Source organism: Hermetia illucens, chromosome 1 (assembly GCF_905115235.1).
Source record: "Hermetia illucens chromosome 1, iHerIll2.2.curated.20191125, whole genome shotgun sequence".
In the NCBI taxonomy this organism is placed as follows: domain Eukaryota; kingdom Metazoa; phylum Arthropoda; class Insecta; order Diptera; family Stratiomyidae; genus Hermetia; species Hermetia illucens.
This window is the reverse complement of record NC_051849.1, coordinates 97,103,160-97,129,944: the sequence shown is the minus strand read 5'-3', so window position 1 is coordinate 97,129,944 and position 26,785 is coordinate 97,103,160. Positions and strand designations below refer to the sequence as shown.

Below are 26,785 nucleotides of genomic sequence, written 5' to 3'. Positions count from 1 at the left end.
CAGGTTTATGTCGACCGCCGTAATGAAGCACGAATTTGGCGGTCCGAACGACGGTCGACTGGCCTCGCTAAAAGAGCCAGAATTGAAACTAGAGAGCAATAATCGGCCTTACAAGACTTTTTTGAAGAAACAGAGGGTGCTCTCTATGGACCAGGTATAGCAGATTAATGGTGAGTGAAAATTTTACTGTTGATAATCACATTTAAATTTTCAAATGCGTTTTTCTCGAAACTGCATCTTGAAAATCGGCTGCCACCATAGCTCAAAATCTATTTAACCAAATTCTTTGAAATTTTCATGACTTCTTTAACACATATTTCTAAAGTTTAAAAGTCCACCAAAAATGTACCTTTTAATATTTTCTAATTATCCTAGTTTGCGGACCGTGGAATATTGTACATATTAAAATGCCGTTTAGTTTTTTTTCCTCAGATGAACACAGCACCCTCCAGCGTGGCAGCAGAAAAATACCTTTTTTGAAGATGGGTGCATAAATTGACACGTATTCTGAAAACTAGCTACGATATCAAGCTAAAAAATTTATTACATATACTAGAGATATTAATAAACACATAATGAAAAAATCACGTTTCTATCTTTATCCAGTCCTCCAAAATAATTTTAAAACAAGTCGGAAAACCGGAAGCTGGACGCTTCAGGTACGAAAGGTTTTGTGTATTTCTTAGTACGTACCACGTAATATATCCATATTTTATGTGAGAGTATCCACTTTCGACATTCATAGTCTTCAATTTTCAAAGAAACAACAAATTTGAGGTATTATAACTTTGTTAGTAATAGTGCAATTTCCACCAAACTTGGTGAGATCATGCTCCATATTATAGCCTATATTACTGCTGGTATTAGGATGAACTTAAGGGGGGTTTCTAACCAATCACAACAAATTGTAGTAATATACTATTATTAACTTTATTTAAACAGATATCGGCATGGAAGGTATTTCGGAGCCCAAGCACCATATAGTGGCAACCTCCTGATTTTTTTCAGATTTGGTTTGGTAGTTTCTGAGAATGGCCCCCTTAAAGAAGTGATCACTTTCAACCCCCCGCGCTCCCCACCCTTCCAACGAATGTCAAAACTAAGATCGGCTTTGAAAAGTACTAATCGAGACCTTTAATTTGATACCCCACATGACTATATTTGATGAAAAAAAATTTTACACCCCCCTTTCGCATGTATGGGGACCCCCCCTTTAAATTCAACGTAAAAGAATGTAATTCACTGTATGCGTGAGCGTTCACAGGTCCCACCTTTCTACCAAATTTGGTGTCAATCGCTATATCCGTCTCCGAGAAAAATGCGTGTGACGGACAGACAGACAGACAGTAAACCGATTTTAATAAGGTTTTGTGTTTACACAAAACCTTAAAAAAAGGCAAAAAACGGCCTTCACACGGGATGACCCCCTTAATTTCGTAAAACGTACATGATTGCTTTGGATTAAGTAGGGGTTTAAAGGCCAACACTATGTTTACAAAACTCACTTGCAGCTACTGACACAATTCGAGTCTATGTTGGTTAATACCGTTTGTATTCCAGTGATAAATTTTTAGCTCAATCATTTCTTCTCTCTTAAGTTCTGTAGCAGATGCATTCAGGTTCAGATTACTTGCTGCATTATATTTTGTATAGCTTTCGTATGCTATTGTATCATTTCTTGCATATCCGAAATAAACGGCGTAGTAGTAGTGACTGCTCCCATAAGTTGATCTTTTGAGCTCGCTTACTCTGCTCACAAAGCCTGGATTTGGTTATGGTGACGTACATTGAAATTGGTGGCACCTCCAACCGGTTGTGAAGAGCGTATATTTGGACCCAATTCGGTTGCAGGTTACAGGTTTTTTGGTAAGATACTTTGTAACAAGTTTGTTAATTGGGGTCGTCTTATCGGTGTCTATTTAATTTGAACGTAAATGGGGCGATCATTTTAGCTAACGTTGTGCACCAAATCACAGTATTCTTTTTATATCTTCTTTGACCGGTTCTTTATCTGAATCAAATCACACATACACTGTGAAGTTTGCAAAACGGCTAACAACAGATGGAATTGTTTTGCATATCTAATAACACAATAATCTTACAAATTCTGAGCGAAATTCTGTAAAAGAGACTTAAAAAATCTATTTTTTCAACACAAAAAAACCGGCTTTGTTAGAAATAAAATATATTTCTCTTAAATTGATGTCACTTTTTTAATTCCAGAATAGACAATTATCCACATGAACAATTTTCTTACCAGAAGAAAACACAAAACAATAATTTATCTTTGCATAATTGAAAATTTGTAGAAATAACTATTTGTGCCTACGTTATACAAACGATAATCACGCTGCTCCTTTGGACCCATCTCCACCATCAAATGTTTTATGAAACGGTTCAAAACATTCTCGACATAAAGCTATGTTACATGTTCGGCAATAGTAACTAGTCCGTTTTTCCAGCTTTTGTATACTACATTGACCACATCGTCTACGAGTGCCTTTCGTCATTTCATGTGGGCCGCTTTCTGTCTTTCTGATATTTGCTACTAATCTCTGGTATCGTGTGTAACTTTTTGTAACAGCTCGATGGAAATGTGACGTTAACTGATCTGTAAATACAAATGATATAGGCGTAACTCCGGAAACTTTATCATTTCTTTTCCAAATTTTATAAAATGGAGGTTTGGCATGTTTTCAAGATTTTTTTGCGGATGCAGATAGTGCTAACCTATTTAGTCAGATTCTGTATAATAATGAAACAATCGAACACTTCTCGAAATTTCTATTGTAAAAAATTTAAAATTGAATGAATGAGAGTGAATCTCCGTAGGTACTTTGGGAAATGGTTGTTTTCCGGTCTACACGATATCTCGCGATAGAATCATCTGAAACACAAAAATCGAAATGCATTCGTTGAAAAATATGTTTCTCAAGGTAACCCTGGAGGATTTTTTGGTCGATTTTTCAATTTTTCGTACCATGTGGAAGCTGATTTTTGCTAAAAAAAATGCTAATTTAAACAAATCTAAAAATAGTAAATATTAAAGAAAAACAAGTCGGAATACCGGCATCTGGGCGCTTCAGGTATAAAGGTTTTGTGTTCATGTTTTTCCATTTGTACAGAGCTAAAAATTGAAAATAGTCCTACATATGTATTTCCAAACTGCAAAATATACATATGAACATATTCAGGTCATAAATATAGCTCATCCTAAACAAACAAATATATTCTACTACCGCATACATATGTATATATGCACGAACTCCTCGAACAAATTGAATCGAATACAGCTGGTGGTATACTTACATATGTATGTATATCTATTTGATTTGGGCACTACCCAGAACTTCCCCGTTAGTACCTAGCACGTATTATGTGAGAATATGCACACTCGCGTGATACTTATCCCAAATAATTTTTTTAGAAAGTTCAATTTCGCTGAAATCAAACATTCTTACAAGTAGTTCACATTCGAAAATAATTACGAAACCATTCCAAGTGAAAAATGTTTTCCATATTTCCTTATGGGGTAAATCCCGTGTGCCGGATCCGGGGAATCGATTTTTTTTAGATCAATTATATCTAGATATAGTGTAGAATATATGGGCAAAGTGATTTTTTGATATTCGAAGTCATTCGGAAATTAGAGTGCTAAACACGTAATAAGTCACATGCCAGATTTATGCCCATCGCCGTTATGAAGCGGGTATCTATCGGTCCGAGTGACGTTCGAACGACTTCACTAACAGGAGAAGAATTGAAGTCAAGGCTGTACATGTGTTTTTTCAAGGAACCTAAGGTGACTACATATAACAGATTAATGATCAGTTAAGATGTTATGGCTAAAAATCGCATTCTACTTTCTAAATGCGTTTTTCTCGAAACTGCATATTGAAAATCGGCTGCCACCATAGCCCAAAATCTATTCCACCAAATTCTTTGAAATGTTCAGAACTTCTTCAGAATATATTTATACGGTCCGCAAAATAGGATAATTGCGATTCATTCAGTAGGTTTTTTTTAATCATTAAAGAAGCCTTAAAAAACACCAAAATTCACAAAAAAAAGTTTAACGAGGCGCCAAAAATTTACCTTTTAATATTTTTTAATAATCCTAGTTTGCGGACTGTAGTTAAGTCTTGACGTTAAAATGCCGTTTACTTTTTTTCTTTAAGATGATCGTAGCGCCCTGTAGCGTGGCAGCAGAAAAAGACCTTTTTTGGAGATGGGTGTATAAATTGCTGTTTATTTCAATAATTAACTATGCGATCGGGCTGGAAAAATTACTATGCACGCTCGAGATATCAGTAAATCTATGGTGAAAAATTCATATTTGTATCTTTATCCAGTTCTTCACAAAAAATTTCTAAAAAAAAGCGAAAAAAACGGCCTTCACACGGTATGATCCCCTTAAGAAGTTGATATTGTGATATTTGACATGAAAATGGGACTTGGTTTAATATCACAAATTCAAAATTTAAAATCACATATGTACACAATTTCACAAAGAGGCGTAGTTGGAGAGAAGGTAGGGTACAATGATTAAGCAGTGATACTATTTTCATTTGTTTATTTTATGTGTTGTTTAGTAAAATAATTAGATGTTTATTTTCGGTGCAGATTAAAGCTTCCAAACTCGATCTGAGAATGGTTTATGCTTTCGTTCACCTGGAAAAGCCATCATTGACAAAGCGCCTCTCCATTTCGCGCCAGTCGAAAATCAGAAGCTCGGCGCTTCAATTATGGAAGGTTTTATGTATTTCCTATGTAAGAATGTTGGGAGAGTACAATTGCCTCATTTGTACCTAATGTTTATGTTTATACAATAGGTTGCCAAACTATTCACTTGTATTAAATTTTTGTACAATGTTGATTAATTATAACTTGGTTAGTAGTAGCTCGATTTCCACCAAACTCTTTCTCTAGTTTACATAGCCTGCAAAAACTAATGATTCCAGGATGAACTTAAGGGGAGTTTCCGGCAAATTTCTAAAAATTATTGTATTGTTCTTATTGAGATTTTTCGGTTGAATAGTTTCTAAGAATGGACCCTGAAAGGCCCGTGCGAATCTCTTCATATGTAGCAAGAGGGGGAGGGAGCTCCCCATACATAGGAAAGAGAGGTGTACTTTTGCACAGAATATGGTTGTGGCGCAGCAGAATTTATTTCGAATGTTGTTGATACGAGCGGATGGATAACGCCGCCGCCGCTCTCCGCGGCTTTTCTAGAACTCGCCACGAGAGTGGAGGGCCAGCGGTGAGGGAGTCTCTTTTGTTTGGAGACAGAGGGACCGCATCTCTCTTCTGTTCCAACCGCCGGCGTGATCACACGCATTCTCGCGTAGTAAAGTTAATATGAAGTGAATTTACGAATGCAGTCGCCTCGGCTTTATGAATCGAGAATTTTCAAATTTTTACTTTTCTGATGTTAAAAAATATTTTAAGTAATAACGAATAAACAAACTGTATTTTGTTCTTCTTGATAATTTTTGTTATCAAAAAAGAAAGTGCACATTGAAACCAGCTTTTCAAAAAGAAAACCTTCAAGCAATTCTGAGCATATTAAATTCGGCGTTTCTTACTTTTTAAAGGAATTTTATACATTTTGTTTCCATGCAAAGAAAAATAAGAATCGCTGACCCAAAAATATTGTACCGGTCCAGGGAAACTCTGTGGAACTCAAAGTCCCGATTCACTTATTTATGCCTACAGCAAAGGCAGAGAATTTACTCAGAAAAAGAGTATTTGCTCTAAATGGTCATGTGGAATATCAAATAAAGGAGCTCAATTAACTTTTGACATTAGATGAAACACCGGGAAGTTAGGGATGAAAATGTGAGCCCAAAAGTTGGGTTGGTAGTTCCATACATGCGTTTTTTTTTCACTAAATATAGTCATTCTGAAGTCGATCTTAGTTTTGATATTTGCCGGAAAGGTGGGGAGTATGGGGGTCGAAAGTGATCATCTCTTTAACGGACCGACCCATTCTCAGAAACTACCCAACCGAAAAATCTGAAGGAAATCAAGTTGTTGCCACTTATGGTGCCTAGGCTCGGAAATACCTCCGTACTAATATTTTTTCAAATTAAATTCGTAATTGCATATTACTATAAATTTTAGTAATTTTCCGCACCAATTTACGACGACTTAACAACTTTATATATGCAGCATTTTTGCATCATCAGAAATATCAACATCCAGTTGTCTCGTAACAGAGTCATGATGACCTTCAATCTGTTGCACAGACTGGTAAAGTTTGCTCATTAAATTTTGCAAACCATACATAGAATTTCATTTTCTACATGACGAGGATTTTCTTTCAGTAGTGATACTCTTCGCAGCATTAAGATAAGCTTTGCCCTTAACACTCTTTATTATATTTTTTATATTATATATTCTCCACCAAAACACTGTTCAAACTACTAAATCGTTTAATTTGTGGTCAATAATTTCCGCTTTCTTTCTATACTAACAACTTTCTAATTGCATCCAATTAATTATTCCGAAATCACAGTCGGTGGCAGGATGAACTTATGCTTTAAAAAAAGTGTAATTTGTTGTAAGTTCCGATTCAACATAAATCGCATGTCCATGTATCAAAAATTTCGGAAATATACAAAGCAGATTGAGGCGAATAATCAGTTCCCAGCAGAATAGTACTACACTTTCAACAATTAAAGACGAACGGCAGCTACTATAAATTTATTGAATCGAAATATTTCCAACCAAATGTGAATCCCAAATGCAAACTCCTTTTTTATTTCGCCAATTTGTTATGCAAGCTTTTAATATTTATTACTACAATATGGAATTCGAAGCAACAATTACCAAAACTTACCTTCGTCTTCATCGGGCGCCCCTGGCTTCGCTAAAATAATACTACTGTCTGCACTTTCTAGAGGGTTTTCTGTTTTTTCTTCCAAAGATTCCTGTTTTGGTTTATCTTGCTCCGGTTCCTCGTCGGTACTTGCATCCTCTTCGTCAGGAAGTGTCAATTCATCATTTTCGCCCGCGTCACCCTTTGATTTTTTATTTTTTGTTAAAATATATTCTTCCAACTTTTTCCGTTTAAATTTCATCTGATCATTCTCTGTAGATTGTTTGGATGTATCTTCTGTCCGCTAAAAGAAATGATGTTTGGGAAAATTTATAAAGAATACGATAAATGTTTCAGAAAAAATAAACAAATAAATTGTTCACGCACAGACACAACGTCATATTACGAGAAAAGAACATTCCCATAGCTTCTTAGTTCGTTCATCTTCTCATCCAATTCCAATGAATGTTACCATTTCGTTTAGACATCCAGTGATTGCAGTTAACTTCAAATGGATGTGCGTTCTGATACTGTGAAACATCCTATTTTATATTTTTCACGTAGGTGGTAATAAACTAATCTTCTTCTTTTTTTTCAGCCTTTGTCTCGTTCACAAGCGGGATCGACTCGTCGTAATCGGTTTCGCCATTTGGTTCTATCAAATGCCTGATCTGGATGCAATCGCGGGGTTTGCCAATCCACACCCAACGTATCAAGCCACCATTGTTTTGGCATTTTCATCGACCTCGGTGTTCAGACTAATCTTGGCGAGTGAATTTTCGTTGGCGCGGATTACGTGATTCCGCCTCTCTGGCAATTTTTCCACCATCGGTTCAACTCCATATGATCAAAAGTGTCCCGCCACTAGTCCAACATCTTCGTCTCCATTACCGCAAGACGCCGTTCATTTTCTTTTATAGTCGGCCAACACTCAGAACCATAGAGAGTGACAGCAAGGACGACATTGTGGTAAATTTTAGATCTGGGACGTTCGTTGATACGTCCATCACAAAAAACACCAGTTGTGGAACGCCACTTCATCAAAAGTTGCGCTAATGCGTGAAGCAATTTTATAACGCAGTTCTCCATTGGCTGATGGCATTGATCACATTGACAACATGGGGAACGGCCGTAAAAAAATCAGTTTTATTCAAATTTAATCTGAGACTGTGTTGCATGAGTTGGTCATTCCATGTTTGGACAAGTAGTGCAACGTCATTTTTGCTATTAGATGCTAGGATAACATCATCTGCATAAAGCAGTGTATCCCGTGTGACAGTGCCCATAACAAGAACAAAGAAGAGTGATGAAAGCGCGCTTCCTTGATGAACACCAACAGAGGCACGAAGCGGTTTTGATACACCCGCCACACCTCCAACTTTACTTTTCGGATCGTGATCTGGCACCAAGTTTTATCATAGAGCGTAGATGAATTCGTGTGGCACACAGTCAAACGCTTTCTCTAGATCCAGAGAGGGGGAAGGGGGAGGGGGGATGCTTCGCACGGTGTTTCTCCATGAGTAACCGTACAGCGTGTATGGCGTCAGTGGTTCCATCTGCCTTTTCACTCACATGACCATTAAGGCCGTCAGCTATGGTGATATAGTCATCAGCAAGGACGTTGCAGGTCTTTGCATCGAGGTAATAAACTGATGAAGTGAGATAATAATTATAAATAGCAAATTTGATTATTATAGCCCAGTTTTAAGTCTCAAGCTGTAAGTTTGTACTCCCATCATCGAAATGTCATTTTCTTATTTACATGAAAATAAACAGCTAGACACAAGTGAATTATCATCATATAAAGCATTTGGAAAGACGTTCTAACGCACGAATTGGGTCTCTTCAGAGTTGTGCACACACTGTAAGATTTAAGGAGTGTCTGACTCAGTACACATCGCTTAAAAAGTCATTGCCCACAGTTACACCGTCCTCTTTAATTATTAACTTCTACTCGTCATAATCATTTGTATTTGTAATTGGTACCGTCCAGAAGGGACAAATCCACGCTGTGATAAGCTGCTTGCCCGGTGTGTTGGAGAATACACTCAAAGCATTCCCTGCTTCTCGTAAAAGGCGACAGAAATTTATGGGCTAGCAACCTTCATAAATTAAAAATATCTTGCTGCCGAAACGTCAACAACGCCTCGAGACTATGACCTTTGGCTATCGAAAAAATTCAATGGTGAGAAAATGCACGCAGTTCGGAGGAGGTTTCCTAAAGGTGGTATTGTGATCTAAATGCCAAGGTGGATTCTGGCAACACCTTTCTTGGGCATGTTATGAGGGGCGTGGTATTGGTGCCCATAACAACAACGGTGAACAGTTTGAAAACTTTTGCAACTGTCGCTATCGACAGCACAATGTTCGAGCACAGGGCCTGCCATAAGGTCAGTTAGGCTTTGACTGACCGATAACCAATATCTAATTAGATCGACGAACTCGCAGTCACCAGTAAATTAGGTGTTGTCTTCTGAAGGTACGTAATACAAAACGTACTGTTCTTGGGCTCAAAAGGGACCATCTTTGGGATGCGGATCGATGAACACAGAGAGCTTCGAGCTGTGTTGTTGGAGCGGAGGTGAGTGTGATACGCTGGGGTTCCGTTACATTGAAAAAGTGCGAAAAGTTGAAGGTAGTGCGTGTAACAAAAGCAGAAGCTGCGCAAATAGCAACGTAGGACTGCTCCTCTAAACAGAAGTGAAATGAATCATTGCCATGAAAGAGAATAAACCCGCTGGCCTTGACGGTCGCCTGCGAAACTCTTTGCAGTGTTGTTACTTCCACTCATTTTCAAATGCTTGGAATCTGAAATCTTTCACAGTGCGTAGAAAAAGAGATGATGGTTAAGATTCCGAAGAAGGACACCAATCTTAAATGCGATAACTGGAGGCCAAAATCATCCTGGAACGTATCAAGGAAGACCTCGAAAGCTTGGTCGACAAAGAGCAGGTTGGTTCCCATTCTGGATCCTCGTGCATCGGCCACATTAGTACCATTCGGAACATTGTGAAACAGTGTGCGGGATTTAAATCAACGTTCCAGCCGCCTTTCATAGATTTCAAGAAAACTTTCGATAGGATAAACATTCCCGAAAAACTAATAGCATTATCAGAGCGGCCATGTACTTCATCGAGGTAAGATCTTTCAGGAATTTCAGACCATCTTGTTGTCGATACTTCTTCTTCTCGTTATCGGTGACGTGCTTAATGGTATCTTGGATGGAGGGCATAGGGAGGTTCAATGGAATACAAAGGATCTTGCACTCTTCCTATTGTCATTAATTGGCATCGATCAATTTGTATATGTAGGAAATGTTGTTGTGTTAATGTCATCGTAATAGCCCTAAATCCGTTTTCGCTGTTTTTTCCAAAGTAAAGCGGTTAATAGCGAGACAGTGGTGGTCCTCAAGAAAAATATTAAGAGTGGCTTTGACCATAGAAGTAGCTAGTTTAGCGGAGACGTTAACGAGGTCACCTGACGCTTTATTTTTTTAGAATGGCAACCGCATTTATTTCATATCATTTATCATGTCAGTTGGTTGAGTCCAATGCTATTTACTATTTCTAGGAGCACGCTTCTAATGATCCGATACCTCGAGCGAAAAAGAATGCAGTGGGCATCGAAGTAATGTTGTTTGTATTGCTCCTTTATATAGTGCTCTTTGCTTATTGCTAGGGCAAAGTGGATAGCATTAGTAGTAAGGAAGCAATTAGATAACGAATTTTATTTTAAAATCAATCAGTTGTTTAGTCACCACATTTTCTATTTTTTCACTACTACTTTGCGGTGCGAAATTTTTCGACACTGGCGTTTTTATCAATTTACTCCAAGAATAATGTTAATTTTTGAACCTATCCAGCATATGTTAATGTTATTAGTGTATATTTTATTGTTTTCTCTCTTTAAGAGAGTACAGTTGGAAAGCCATCAGCTATCACCGGTTAAGAAAGAATTCGCATTAAAAGAGAAGTCAGAAGAATAAAGCCGGAGAACGAAGTGCAAATACCACATTACAAGGAAATATAAGCAGAACAAGTCGGGAAACCGGAAGCTAGACGCTTCAGGTATGAAAGGTTTTGTGTATTTCTTTTATAAAGAGATTTGGGTGTACATTTGTCCCATTAGCATGTAGCACGTAAAATATGCATATATTATGTGAAAATATCCACTTTCAAGTGATATTGACATTCATAGACTTGAATTTGCAGAGGAGCGACAGATTTCACCTAGTATAAGTTTGTTAGTAATAGTGCGATTTTCACCAAATTTGGCAGGATCATGATCTATACTGTAGCCTACATTGCTGCAAAATTTTGTGATTCTAGGGTGAACTTAAGGGGGGTTTTCATTTCAAATATTAAAAATTAAAGTAATATACTATTATTAACTTTATTTGAACAGGTATCGTTATGGAGGGTATTTCAGAGCCTAGGCACCATATAGTGGCAGCCCCCTGATTTTTTCTAGATTTTTCGGTTGGGTAGTTCCTGAGAATGGGTTCCTTAAAAAAATGACCACTTTCAACCCCCGCACTCCCCACCTTTTCAACCCCCCGCACTCCCCACCTTTTCAACGAAAGTCAAAACTAAGACCGGCTTCGAAAAGTACTAACCGAGACCTTTAATTTGATACCCCACATGACTATATTTGATGAAAAAAAAATTTACACCCCCCTTTTGTATGTCCCCTCGTAAAAGGATGTAGCTCACTATATGCGTGAGCGTTCACAGTTCCCACCTTTCTACCAAATTTGGTGTCAATCGCTATAACCGTCTCCGAGAAAAATGTGTGTGACGGACAGACAGACAGACAGACGGACAGACAGTAAACCGATTTTAATAAGGTTTTGTTTTACAAACAAAACCTTAAAAATCATCAAATGGATAGTTAATCGAGTTCTAAGAAAGATACATGTTGCGCTTAGGAAGATAAAAAGAGAAGATAATCCTGGCGTCGTGTGGAAATAACATGAAATAAAGGAAGCAAATACAATGTGAAAGTGCGCAGGGAAACATGTCTACTGAAAAACAGTTTTTTGAATCAGAAAAAAATTTATGTGGTCGGAGTAGATACCTAACGTCTTTAGATAGATGATGAGTCTGATATGAATCGGAATTGCCGTCATCTTCGCGAGCTACGTAAGCTGGAACGATGGTGAGAAATGGGTACCAAGAACCCAGTATTTCAGGTAGATAATGCTAGAGTTTATGTTCTCAAGTTTATTTGATTGAATGAAAATTTGAAAATGTTGACTTGGCCAACTCCCACAAAGTCACTCAAAAAGCATTAACAAAATTATTGGGCGAAAATCATGAAATCTCGAAACTTTGGCGTTATCAATGTCAGATAGATGTATCCAACTAATTAAAATGAATGCCACTGAAATAAGCAAATAGAAAAAAAATATATATTCTAAGATTTCTCAATAAATTTTAATTTAAAACTATTCGTCGAAAATTTTTGAATTTTTCAATTTCAGCCCTCGATTTCTTACTATATTTACCCTTTTTCTCCCTTTTGTTTAAAATTACTATTCTATATTCATTACATTAAGATCTTCATCCATTTAGTCAACAAAGATCAATACTTTATTATTTCAATCAAAAAAGGGGCTGTCGAAAAATTATGCCCCGCACTATATGTCGTATGAAGAGTCGATTTATTCACATGCTCGGCGTTACTACGAATGGGTGATGATCTTAGGACTTCTTGGGGTTGTTACACTTTCTGCTATTTAAGCCCATGTATTATTCCAAGCGGCTATTGCCGTGGCAACCCCTCCTGAAGGACCCACATTCTGACCGCTTTGCTTGAATAGCGATTTCAGGTCCGTCGTCTATATGGTTTCTGGACTGAGCCTCTGCCTGACCTTGAACTTTAAATTCCAAGTCGGCGCCTTTTAAAACAACACTTACAATGCCCCGTTCAGGAAGGGAGCACAAACCCAAAATAATATGACCACCCTTTCACAATGTTAGAACATTACGTTGCGAAAACAACAACGATCCAAACAGGCAGTAGGCAATAGGCAGCATGGACAAATCTCAACGTACATTTTGCCCGTTGCACTTTTAGAATATTATTATTAACTATAAATTGGAATTGTTCAAATGGAAATGGACTTTTGAGTTTGGGGAAAAGTTACCAATAGTTAGGTTTTTTTTAAATAAAAATTAATGTTAAATTTTGGATTTGAATGAATTGGCAAATTGAGAGGAGTAAAATGTGAGAAAATGAGGCACATCGCATATTATCCAATACATTTTTCCGTCAGATTGGCCCTGGGCAACGCAAAGGAAATATTTCCTGCTTGCAAAGCCATGGGCACTACACAAGTCATAATTCAGTCTTATTATTAATGGATCGCTTATTATTAATTAGTGACTGTGATCGTCAACAGACCTTCATAAGGTCTAACGCCCAATGTAACGACTTAATTGAACGCCAGCCTTACGCTTCGGGATCAAATCAGCCATCGTTGTTTGGTGATATAGTGATCCGTTTTACGTTAATAATTCAGACCAATAATAATGACACGAACATGTTCGTGCCCGATACCCAAGAAATACTACAGAAGGAAGTAGGTACAACGCTTGGGCCTGGTTCCACTTTATAAGACGGTGTGCAGATTTTAGCTGGACTACTCTCTTTGACCTTATTGCAAGTAACCGTCTTGAGAACTAACTTCTTCGCGGGAGTTGATAGTGGGATACAAACCTTACAGATATACTTACATTCACCAATCCTTTTACTTTGAGACTTTGTCCCAGCATGATAAACTCCGGCAGGTACTTCTTTTCCACCTGGACTTCTCCGCAGTAAAGGTACTCCAGTAATTTCTTCAAAACAACTCCTTTAACGTGGTACATATAAATCACGAGATTGTTGCTGGCACGGTGGTCCTACTGAAAGCACACTAAGTAATCCCCTTGTTAACTAATTAATTAGCGGAGAACTTACTTCAAACAGTTCGCGGAAGTAGTCGCTCCCGGCATGCAAAATGATTTTATGTCCATACAGGGTTTTGTCCTGGCACAGGAACGTTACGTCCGAATATCGCTTCAGCGAGCGAAAGTTTGAAACTGCACTCCTTAGGTTCCGGTCGAAGTAACTCCAATTGAGGGCATAAAGAGATGATTCCTCCGATGAATCCATTTACCCTGATTAAATTACGTGATATCCACAACTATCAACAAATGGTAAATAAACTTCTGGGTTGACACCGACTATTTGTGATTGGGTCTTACGGAACAGCTGTTTGTTGTCAAACGGTTCAAGGAGCGTTACCAACCCACCGGTCCGGGTATATACAATTGAAATATACTTCACGGCCACTGTATATCAAAATTTAATTATTTCAAGAAAGTTATACAATTAGAACAACTAATGTTGGACGTTCCTATTATTATTGCATTCTTCACTTGCAAATAGTATGCATTAAAATATACTGGCCATAAGTATGCCATTTTTGTCCCAAAGACAGCTTCTTGGGACATGCAACAGGTTACATTTTTGAATGTAATGTCAGAATTATATTGGCGCCAAAACTCGCCAGAATTGAGACAAAAATATGTTTTTCCCCGACTTTCTCCATGTTTTGAAGTTTATGATTGTCAAAGTCAGAGAGTGTTGAAGTTCAGAGGTTCGGGATTGAATCGTAGAATAAACAAGTGTTAGGTTCCAGTTATTTTCTATCTTATCAACGATAGCGCGATTCAACTTTGCAACGGGCTGCAGCGAGAGGAAGCAGAACAAATTTCAAAAAACAGTATTCAAGAGTTTGTATGCCGTTCCCTTTGCCGAAACGAAATATCAACTGCGGATGACAACTTGCATGGTCCTGGTGAGTGCCCTTTGATTTTTGACCAATTGACAGCGGATCAGCCATATCATGTGAGGTTGCATTTTCAGATTAGTAACATTTCCCACAATGCTAAAAATAATCCAAGCGCAACTGAGCACTTAACCGTAGGACGTGTTTAACCAGGCTTCCGGGTTCCATATTAAGGAAACTTCTCAAGGGTTTCGAATATTGCTTTTTACACATTTCCATTCGAAAACATACAGTGAGTGATGTTCACTCCCCAGAGAAAATCTTCATAAATCGTTTAAAAGCAATGAATTAGGACTCCTCCGTAGTTCGTATTTTATTTTATGCTCGAGGTCACATAAAATGTCTTATAATTCATAATTCCAGCTCAAAAACCCAGATAATTCCTACCATTCTCAAAAGGTGCGAGAGAACAATGAAAAGTGCAAGATAAATGTTTTCTGGGTAATCGCATAATTGCTACAGAAATATTAGGGAGTTTTGAAAACTTAACTGCTTTAATGTTAGGTTTGCTTTTCTTTCTTAGTCTAGTTTTCGTTACCATTGTGACACGTTGCCGTGGCTCCGAAAAAAGTTAGCCTTTCTATTAGAAAAGAAGCAAATTAAACGGTTTAACATCCCTCATTCCACAATCACATCAATTCTTAGGAAGAAGGGTAAAATTATTTCCCAGACTTCAGACAGCAAAATAAAACGTTTCAAGATTATCCACAACTTGAAGAGAACAAACAAGTCGGGAAACCGGTATGAAGGGTTTTATGTATCTCTTTTATAAGGAGATTTGAGTGTGAATTTGTCCCATGAGTACGTAACACGTAATATACGCATATATTATGTGAGAATATTCACTTTCGGGTGATATTGACATTCAAAATCTTGAATTTTTAAAGAAGTGACAACTTTGACCTATTATAACTTTGTTAGTAATAGTGCGATTTCCACTAAACTGGGTAGGATCAAGATCTATATTACAGCCTACATTGCTGCTAATATGAACTAAGGGGGCGCTGCAGCTAATTACCGAAAGTTATAGTAACCTACTATTATTAACTTTATTTGAAGGGATATCGGTATGGAAGGTATTTCAGAACCTAACCATCATATAGTGGCAGCCTTCCGATTTTTTTTCAGACTTTTTCGTTAGGCAGTTCCTGAAAATGGCCCCGTCAAATGAATGATTACTTTCGACCCCCCGAACTCCCCGCCTTTCCAACAAATGTCAAAACTAAGACCAGCTTTGGAAAGTACTAACCGAGACCTTTCATGAGTGACTACATTTGTTGAAAAACAAATTACACCCCCCTTTTGAATCCCCTTAAATTCGACGTAAAAGGATGAAACTCACTGTATGCGTGAGCGTTTACAGTTCCCAACTTTCCACCAAATTTGGTGTCAATCGCTGCTACAGTCTCCGAGAAAAATGCATGTGACGAACAGACAGACACAGTAAACCGATTTAAATAAAGTTTTGTTTTACACAAAACCTTAAAAATGGACGACCAAATGTGCCAATAGGAGGAAATATTTTGGGGGGAAAAGCCCGAGTCTTTGCAGAAAAAATGGGAATCGAAAACTTTCGTGCAAGTAATGGATGGTTCGATAGATTCAAAAGAAGACACGACACAACAAAGTTTGGCAGATAACGTTTTTTCTGATTGGAAGGATACACTAGGAAAAATATTATAATTGAGCTTTATGAGCCTAAGGACATATTCAATGCCCACGAAACAGGCTTGTTTTATAAATCCCTTCCCGATCGTACCATGTGTTTCATGGAAGAAATATACCATGACAGAAAAATAAACGTAATAAACGTCTAATCATACTGCTGACAGCCAACATGAACCGACCGGAGAAAGTACAACCGCTCACGATTGGAAAGTCAGCTAAACCAAGATGTTTTAAAAACGTTAAATCATTTCCAACTGTCTATCATGTAAACAAAAAAGCATGGATGGCGAGCGAATTGTTTAACTAATGGATACGATTATTAGGCAAATTTTACTTTCCATCAATAATTGTTCGCCCCACAATTCTATCCCAGCTCTCAGCAATGTTAATATTGTGCTTTGCCTGCCATGCAACTTCTAATTTGCACCCTCTGGGCCAGGGTATAATTTAAACATTCAAAACTTATCACAAGGAAGTAGTGATGCAATTTCTTGATAGAATCGAGGATGCACTAGATGTTAAAATCACTTTATGTCCAACTATGAACATAGCTGACAAGGCATGGCTAAACGTTAGCGAGAGCATAATTAACAAGTCGGAAGCTGGCGCTTCGGATATAAAGATTTTGAGTTCATCTTATGCGAGAAATTTTCTACGCACATTTTTCCATTCGGATATAGCTAGAAGCCCAAAATATTCGTTCATATTTTTTTCAAACTGAAAGTTATATGCACATATTACAGCCCTAGATATTGTGCTCGCCCTAAATAAACAAACATTGCCCAATACCGAATGTTGAACATATACATGCAGGTATATAAATTGATCGTAAGATTTACTTCGTGCACAAAAGCATACATATGTATGTACATAAACAGTACGTGGAGATTCGTATGAACTCCCTTTGATGTGGTATTGACGAATTGATGTGATGATGGTGTCATACACGTTTTAGAATGCACGAAATTCACATAAGATGGAAAAGTTTCACCTTCTATAACTTGGTTAATAGTAGCTGGATTTCTTTCAAATTATGCCTTATGTCATCTCTTATGCTAATGCCCGTAATAAAGTTAAGGGGTGTTTCCGGCTAAGCTTCTAAGATATGGTAATCTACTATTATTAACTTTATTTGTGCAGATATCTGAATGGGATATATTTGGACGTTTAGATTTCGATTAAATATCCCACTTCGATTTTTTTTTCCAGATTTTTCGGTTCGATAGGTCCTGAGAACGAGATCTATTACACTTTTTAAAGGTCATATTTTGAGCCCCCACTCTCCTTTGTTTCACTCGATGTCAAAAATGGGATAAGTTTCGAAAAGTACTAACTGGGCCCTTTCATTTGATATTATGACCATATTCTCTGGAAAAATCGTATCCCTCTTTCGTATGTGTGGGGTCCCCATTAAATTCAACACAAAATGGAGCCATTTGCATGTATGTATGTAAAGGGAATCATAGACCATATGTTCTCGCCAAATTGGTGACAATAGCGTTAGTCGTTTCCGCATAAATTAGGTGTGAAAAACAGACAGACAGGCATTGAATTGATTTTAATAAAGTTTTGTTTCACTCAAAACCTTAAAAACTGGTTTCATGCCTTCCGTTTTTTGTTTTGAGATGAAATCACCTTTCACAAAATGGAAAAATCGTATAACATTCCAAGGTTTCGTCCATTTTGACGACGGCCTAACCGAAGCGGGGATATTCGAAGAAGATATTTTAACTCTATCTGAAGATGTTGATGGTGAAGAGGGAGATGAAGATTATGTTCCAACCATTACTGCTAAAGTTGCTAAACAATATGTCAACAAGGTATATCATTTTTTAGTAAAACCAGATATTGGTGATGAGGCATTGTTTGCTTTGAACATTCTTGACAAAGCAATTGACAATACTCGCCTGCAAGGGTTGTATGAAAAAAATACGGATTTTTATCGAACAAATAATTAATTAACGTTTACTTTATCTAGAATATAAGTATGTCTGTAAATATGTATATATTCCTTATTGCATTTATTGTATTTTGAACAGTTTAATACAATAAATCAGTGATTTTTTTCTTAATGTGTACATGTTAGCATTACTATGTATGTTATACCTTTTGCAATTCTGTGTAAAACAAAACCGGTTCAATGTCTGTCTGTATGCCCGTTTGTCTGTCTATCTGCCATTATTATTATTCTGTTAAGGGAAAGTCGCACCACGTCCTTGAAGAACTATTGTGCCCCTTTTACTGGTTATAGTGTACCTGTTGATCATAGTATCTCAAGCAGGCCAGTAACCGTTAGGAACTTTAGTATGTTCCCCACTTCCAGAAGTTTCAGCTTTGCATCTGGTATTAAGTGTTCTCCCAGATGTATCGACCTACTTTGCACAAGTGCCGGACACTGTCCCAGGACGTGCATAGAGGTTTCGTCCTCCTCCTCACAGAACCTGCAGGCAGTGTCCGTAGATATCCCTAGCTTCCCTAGGTGGTAGTTCAGCCGACAATGACCAGTGAGAATTCCCACCATGATTCGGAGGTTCTTTTTGGTGAGGTTTAAGCAATCCTTTGTTCGCATGGGTTCGTATCCCCCAATAAGCACCCTGGACTGCTCCATCCCTGGTAGGCCTGCCCAATATAGTTCCCTCAACCGTTTCTCTTCGTTTCTTAGATTCATAGCCATGAAACCGTTTCCGATTCCACAGAAGGGTTCTGGTCCGTATAAAGGCATCCCCGCTCCCTTCTTGGCTAGTTCATCCGCTGCCTCATTGCCTTCCAGCCCAGCATGGCCTGGAACCCAAAGTATCCAGACCTTGTTGGACGAGCCGAGTGTATTCAGTTTCTCAAGGCATTCCCATACCAGTTTAGAGTTCACCTGGTTGGACCTAAGTGCCTTGATCGCTGCTTGGCTATCGGTGAGAATAGCTATGTTCTGCCCCCTGTAGTTCCTTTGCAGATTAAAGGAGACACATTTGTCTATGGCGTAGGCGTAGGCCCATTGGCTCAAAGTACATTTTCCTTGGACCAATAACACCGGCACCCGCTCTCTCTGCTGTGAGGGATCCGTCAGTGTACCAAGTAATCAGTTGCTGGTTTAAGCCGTATGTCGCAGCCACGCTCTCCCAGTTTGCCTTGTTACTCCAACGTGTTTCAAACTTCTTATCGAAGTGAAAACTCGTTGTCATGTTGTCCCTCGGTATCAGTAATTCGGGATACCGCCTAGAAAGGATATCAATCTTCCTTCGATTTAGGCAGCTCCCCGCCTCACTCATGCTACCGGCCATCCTGAATATTGATCTCCTTGCCTGCATCTGTATGTGCAGATGGAGAGGGGTTAATCCCAGAAGGACCTCCAGGGATGCCGTTGGGCATGTCCTCATTACCCCACTGATACACACGCAAGCCAGCCTTTGGAGCTTATGTAATTCCCTGGCTTGTGTGCTGAGTAGGGTTCTTTCTGCCCAGATTACCGCTCCATAGGTAATCATTGGTCTTACTATTGCAGTATATATCCAAAGTAGTATCTTCGGGCTACAACCCCATTTTTTTCCTGCTATGGATCTGCAAGTCATCAGAGCCTTCGTGGCTTTCCGACAAGTGTTTCCGACATGTGTCTTCCAGAGTAATTTTTGGTCTAGCGTGATTCCCAAATATTTGACCTCTGTTTCTCGTTTCACCTCCATATCATGTAATGTTATGGCTTTCAGGTGATCCAGCTTACGCCTCCTAGTGAATGGTACTATGGTGGTTTTGGTTGGGTTGATCCGCAGTCCCACCTTCCTGCACCAGGCACTAGTAACCCTTAATCCAGTTTGGATTCTATCACATAGGGTATCTTCATATTTGCCCCTACAGATTAGAACAATGTCGTCCGCGTAGCCCTGGACTTGTAATCCAGTATTAGTTAACACGTCCAGGAGTTCATCCACTACCATACTCCACATCAGCGGCGATAGTACTCCACCCTGTGGACAGTCTTGAGTGGTGTTCATGACAATAGAATTTGTACCTGTTTGTACCTCTATTTGTCTGCTTTCTAGCATTTTGCCCATCCAGAGTGCCAGGGTGTTTCCCACTCCTTTGCGGCTCAGGGCATCCTGTATCTCTGTGTGCGATGTGTTGTCGAATGCTCCTTCGATATCCAAAAACGCGCACAGTGCAATTTCTTTTGTTTCTATGGCGTCCCGTAGTACCTCTGTCAGCTGATACAGAGTAGTTTCAGTTGACCTTCCTGCCCGGTAAGCGTGTTGACAGTGATGTAAGGGATTACGCTTTAGAACGTTAGTTCTAATATAGTTGTCTATGACCTTCTCCACCGTTTTGAGTACGAACGATGTTAGGCAGATTGGTCTGAAAGATTTCGGGTGAAAAGGATCCTTTTTACCCGCCTTCGGAATAAAGACCACTTTTGCCCGTCTCCATGCCCTTGGTATGTAACCCAGTGCTATGCTCCCCCTTACCACCCTCAGAAGAGACTCTAAGATAATTCCTAGGCCTCTCTGGATAAGTGCTGGGAAAATGCCATCTGCTCCGTGAGATTTCATAGGTTGAAAGGTTCCCACTGCCCATCTTAGCCTAGCTTCTGAGCATACCTCTTTTGCTAGTTTCCAGCTCTCTTTCCTTCCCCCCTTATTCGTTGTTGGGGTGTCAGGCACATTATTGTCGCCTGCCATACGCAAACGGTTACAGCGATTGATACCAAATTTGGAGATAAGGTGGGAACTGTGAACGCTCACGCATACAATGAGTTACATTATCATTACATGCAAAAGGGCGGTGTAAATTTTTTTGTCACCAAATATAGTCATGTGGGGTATCAAATGAAAGGCTAGTACTTTTCGATGCCGATCTTAGTTTTGACATCTGTTGAAAAGGTGGGGAGTGTGGGGGTCGAAAATGATCATTTCTTTTACGAACTCATTCTCCGAAACTATTCAACCGAAAAATCTAAAAAACAATTCAAATTTATTCAAATCTCCTGTGAGAATTCATCGCTCACCGCAAAAAGTGAACGACAGGGATAGTTTTTTGGACTAGCAACATGCCAACCGAAAACGGGTGTTCGATCGGTTTCTGGAATGTGCGTATGTACTTTCTGTAACAATTCCGGTGATATCGGTTGGACGTTCTGGGCCTGAGTGAAGTGAAGTGATGCGACTCTGGAGAGTACCCACCATCACTTTTCTGTGTTCTGGAAAGCCTAGTTATAGTAGACGCGAATCTGGTTTTGAACTGTAGCTGGCGGCTATTGTAAGTTCTGCTGTCTTGGCCTGGGAACTGATTTTTAATAGGATCTTGACTTCGAGACTCCAGTATATGTTTAAAATCATCACAATCATTCAATACTATGTAGCAATTTAAAGAATATAAATCTATACCTAATGCTTCACAAAGCATAAAGGTAATTTGTAGGCCACTTCCGAAAAGGACGGCATAATATGTGGTTGGCAGCGAAAACGTGGAGGCGGATTGATAAACATAGGAAGCTGAGGGCCTAGTGGATTGCTATATACCGAGTTGAGTGCATTGCGCTGAAGTTGAAAGGAGTGGTACGTTTACCGGGCACCGTTATCAATGTCGCCCGCGGAGTTTCGTTAATTATTCGTCGGCTGTAGAATCTTGTAACTTGATGATGTTGAATTTTTTACCTCACTTGTAAGTCAAGTATTCAATTTCAAATTTTGAATTGATAAAATACATGCTTTGTTAATCAGGTAAACAGAACCGTTGCAGATAGTGCATAGAGAATTCCTTGTAGGTATCAACTAATGGATGTGCAGTAGACGCTACGTTGCAATTATACATTTACCTAATCGCGTAATTTCTAGATTATAACCTTCGAGAATATAGTAGTCAGTCGAAATTAAAAGTATAAAGTTGAATAAACATTATAATTGAATAAAGTTGTAAATCGTAAATTAAAGTACACAACTAGCGCAGTAGGTAAAGGCTGAGCAAGCGGGGTTAAATTGTTAATCGAGAATATCATGACGCGATATTAAAACTAGTTGCTTCTCAATAGAGTTCTGTTTGCTTCTTGCCTAAGATTCTAAGTTAGGAAAGGTGTGGTAACTCCAGTTGGTCCTGAAACGAGTGTAGTTTTTACGCTCTCGTCCCCTATTTGCTTATATATTGCAGGAATTCTGCTCTGATACTAGCAACTGAAACTGGAGCACATCATCACCAAAAATCTGACGTCTGGTGCGTGAATATCTCGCTCCCTGTTGTGAACATATGTCCAGCTAATAAATTATGGCCAGTCAGCATGCCCACAATACTCCTGCAAGTCTTTCTGCGCTGACGAAGTTCTTGATTTGAAATAGTATCACGCCAGCGTATCTCGAAGGAGATCACCTCGATGACGCAATTCGGACAAGAACTAACGAAGGAAAGGAAGATGAAGCGGACATTATCGCGAATAACTTTGCGTGTGTGGGGTCCCGCTCTTCGTTTTCCATGAGAGAAGATACGACCAATGTTCGATAAAAGTCCGAAAAACCGACTATACGTTCGCCACCTTCACTACGTGCTCTAAACGCTTTGTCTCCATAGCAGATCTTGCCGATTGCCTTTTCATCCACAAAATTATTAAGATCACCCGTAAATATGATATAATCATCACCTGCCGCGTTACACCAAGTTGTTGCCAAAAGGCATATTTCTCGGGTATCGGGTACACGGTGAAGATATGAAACGTGCGTTCAGCGAATATAATAGTGAACTTTATCAACCGGGCATTAAATCGCTTGACTTCATTAACGCTGTTACTGTTGGCACCATACCATCTAATTTCTTGTAGAGCGCACATATCAATGCAATGCGTGGTTTCGCATCGGAACCTGAAAAATCAACAAATAATGCGAACCTACCGAAAGAGCAAAGTTCGACCGCGCGGGTGGAAATGCAAGGTAATAAAAGTAAAAGTATAAAAATGAACAATTTTAAAGAAAATAAAAATATATATATCTAAAATATAAATTACTGTGAAATTAAAGTAACATTTAAAAAAATATTTAATTACAAAAAGGGAACAAAATATACAAAAAATAGAATATCGATAAAATAAAACGCTCCTTCCTTTCAGAGCTCTCAGAGCTCTTGTTTCTTCATTGTTCAAATGGTACTTGGGGCAACAATATATAAAATCATTAACTGATAATATAAGACACAGTTCTGGAAAGTTTGAAGACAATAGTTATAGAAGGTCCAAGTTTTATATTCCACGTGAATTCAAAGTACTCCAAGATACGTGTGACGTCATATAAAGTGAACTCACAAGAACGCGGGGCGTATTTTAGTTTTCCTTTCTTGGTTATTTTTAGTTATTTGTATATCAGTATCAATTAATCGGACAGACATGTGCCTATGTATATGTGGTATATGTGTTTGCGGGTAGAACAACTCGATACTTTTTGTTTAGAGACGAGTTTCCTTGACCCCGCCAACTACAGAATGGCGTGCCGCACTAACCTGAGTAGCAACTCGCTCGGTTCTCTTCAGTAGATGGCGAGCTCTGGACCACTCATCCCTAGACAAAAAGTAATTGTATTAGCTGAAAACAATTCGCGCTTTCGAAAAATAATGCATACCCTTTTCGGGTTTTGAATTAAACAAAAATAGAGCAAAATGCCACCTGTAGCAGATTTCGGTCACGCTGCTCCTCAGGGTAGAGACGCGAGGCTGCAATCGAAATCGATCAGCCACAAATATTTTTTGCAGGTAGTGTTCCATCCAGACGGATATGTATCTACGTTAGTACCGGGGGTATTCAGTTTTTGTACTTATGTATGTACATATGTATGTTTTGACGCATGGAGTAACGTGGAAATATTCAGATGCGTGCTATCAATGTATGTACATATATACATATGTAATCATCAGCACGCGGTAATAGGCAATGGCTTGTTTAGGATGAGCATGTGGCGCAGCAGGATTCGTAGCATTCGGAATTTATTTCGAATGTTGCGAATGCGGGCGGTTAGATGACGCCACTGGCGCTCTCCACGCATTTTAGAACTCGCCACAGGAGTGGAGAGCCAGCGGTGAAAAAGTGTCGTTGGTTGAAGGCAGAGGGACCGCATGGAGAATAACCAGTCTTTTCTGCCTCCGGCCTTTACTGCAGACAGACGCGGGTAGCGATCAGTAATTTTAGTGTGAATTAAATTAATTTGAGTTGAGAAAATATTATAAATATACGGTTACGGATAAATGGATCATCATCACAATGCAGTAATTTTAGTAGTTCAAAATTGAAGGAAACTTCTACGCTAGCTCGTATTCACTTCGAAAGTGTTTCTAGTCTTACATCAAGCAGTAGGGATTGACCAACATAAAAGTGACGAATTCAGCCGCGAAGAGTTCCGCTGGAATTGTGTCGAATGTTCAAATGGTTAGTCAATTCATACAGAGCCCCCAGCACAACCATAATATTTATGTCTTCAATGTGTGCATACATATATCTGAAAGTTTGGAAATATATGAAAGGAAATTTTAAATTTAATAACCTTCCTACGCAAACAATTGACAAAATTCAAAAAAATGTTGGGGCCCCTAAGGGACTGCAATTTGGCAGATAACATTGACGACAGGAGCTTGGTATGTTAAAGATTAAGGGGGTCACCCCTTGTGAAGGCCGTTTTTTCGCTTTTTTTTAGAAATTCTTCGTGAAAAACTGGATAAAGGTACAAATACGAATTTTTCACCATATATTTACTAATATCTTGAGCATGCGAAGTAATTTTTCCAGCATCGTTCGTTATTGAAATATAGAGCAAATTAGAAATTAGAGCAAATGCCACGCTAGATGGCGCTGTGGGCATCTTAAAGGAAAAAAGTAAACGGCATTTTAACATGCGGACTTAACCACAGTCCGCAAACTAGGATTATTAAAAAATATTAAAAGCTAAATTTTTGGTTTTGTTAAATTTTTTTTTGTGAATTTTGGTGGTTTTTCGGGGCTTCTTCAATGAATTAAAAAACTAAACAAGTTTGTGGACCGTAGAAATATGTTCTGAATAAGTCGTGATTTAACCATAAAATCTTAATTGACCATTAATCTGCTACACCTTGTCCATAAACCTTAGGTTTCTTGTAGGAACACATGTAAAGCCTTGGCTTCTATTCTTATGATTTTAGCGAAGTTATTCGAACGTCATTTGGACGGATATAAACGCGCTTTATTACGACATTGCGACATTTTACCTGTTTAACACTGTAATTTCCAAAGGACTTCGAATATTAAAAAATCAATTTGCTCATATATTCTACACTATGTCTACATACAATTGTTAAAAAAAAATCGATTCGCTATGTGAAATTGTAAACTTCAACTTCTTTATCAATATCTGCTCATACAAGACTAATAATAACATGTTACTATATTTTTTGAACGTCTGTCTGCGACGTATCATCGGACTACGCAGACCTGATGCTATTTCAAATAAAAAAATTGCTCGGCGCACAGTGTTCTCGAAATGCGATCGATGAGGTTTTAGGATTGGGGGCACCCGCCATCCATGTCTGCCTGTTTCTTAACAATTAGGTGCTTAACCTAATAAAAAGCGTCCATGGATCGAAAGAAGTCTGGTAATTTTTTTTTCCGAACACATTTTGCTGGGCCTGCTACTGTTAATACAAAAACCAAGCTCTTCACTGATCGAAATAGTTTTTAATTCTGAGTTTACAGTAATACTAATTTTTATATTTCATAATCTTTGTCTTGTTTTTCATCCTTTGCAATATTTACCATTTTCTTGCCGTACACAATAGTTGCCAAAATGACGTCATCGCAGTCTGTTCGTTTGTCTGCATTACATTCCGAATTACAACAGCTGTGTATAGAGATTCGTTCGGATTCTCAACCATCGCGAAATAAAGCGGTTGAAAGTCTAAACAGTGTTTTATCTAACCGGAAATCGGATATTATTGATTGTATAACGAACCCGGAATACGGAAGTAGTTTGAATTGGTCTACTTTATTCAACAATGCATTCGAAGGAATAATAAAGGTACAAGAAAATTTGACTATGGTTTATTATTATATTTCTATGTTAACTTCTTATTTTAGCATTCAGTAAAGCTTGAAGAATCGAAGAATTCGAGAAGTTTTTCGACTTTAAACAATAAAAACCCCGTATTCGCTGCAGTTGTTTCTAAAATCATAGAATATGCAATAGAAGGTGAGTTGATTTTGCCAGTGAAGCTTTTATTATTCGAATAAATGTTGTATGTTCTTTCAATTTCTTTATCAGCGAAATCACCTCTTAAATGTGGACTACTTATTGAAGCAGTAACGACTGGTTTGGAAAATCAAATTGTCTATGACCATTTTGGAACCCTACTGTTTCGAATCATTGATACAGGTTTCATCGTAGTTGGGGGTAATTTAGCTGGTGTAAAACTTTCCGACCTAACAAGTAATTTGTAAATTTGCATTGCCAAACATTTACCTTAATTCATATTATATGCTT

General features: G+C 38.4%; 2 protein-coding genes across 4 annotated transcripts in view; one reads left to right on the top strand and one right to left on the bottom strand.

Annotated features, from left to right (window-relative positions):
- Positions 1-2,194: 2,194 nt before the first annotated feature.
- Positions 2,195-14,068, bottom strand: LOC119661191 (protein bric-a-brac 2-like). 2 transcript variants are annotated; one of them, XM_038070412.1, is made up of 4 exons: positions 13,784-14,068; positions 13,558-13,725; positions 6,842-7,124; positions 2,195-2,611 (listed from the first exon to the last, which is right to left on the bottom strand). In XM_038070412.1, the coding sequence occupies exons 1-4, from the start codon at positions 13,976-13,978 to the stop codon at positions 2,346-2,348; spliced, it is 912 nt and encodes a 303-aa protein (XP_037926340.1). In that variant the 5' UTR covers positions 13,979-14,068; the 3' UTR covers positions 2,195-2,345. The 2 variants fall into 2 exon arrangements, with proteins under 2 accessions (XP_037926340.1, XP_037926341.1); XM_038070413.1 differs by having other exon boundaries at positions 13,558-13,728; positions 13,784-13,925.
- A 122-nt stretch (positions 14,069-14,190) lies between these two features.
- The window catches only part of LOC119661189 (serine/threonine-protein kinase ATM), a 58,714-nt gene continuing 46,119 nt past the window's right edge, over positions 14,191-26,785 (top strand). The window contains exons 1-4 of one of the 2 annotated variants that reach the window (XM_038070411.1): positions 14,191-14,666; positions 26,085-26,323; positions 26,383-26,494; positions 26,567-26,731. In XM_038070411.1, coding sequence (XP_037926339.1) covers positions 26,093-26,323; positions 26,383-26,494; positions 26,567-26,731 — 508 coding nt within the window. In that variant the 5' untranslated portion in view covers positions 14,191-14,666; positions 26,085-26,092. Of the gene's footprint in view, positions 14,667-25,591; positions 25,902-26,084; positions 26,324-26,382; positions 26,495-26,566; positions 26,732-26,785 lie in introns of those variants that run through there. The other variant, XM_038070410.1, reaches the window with a different exon arrangement.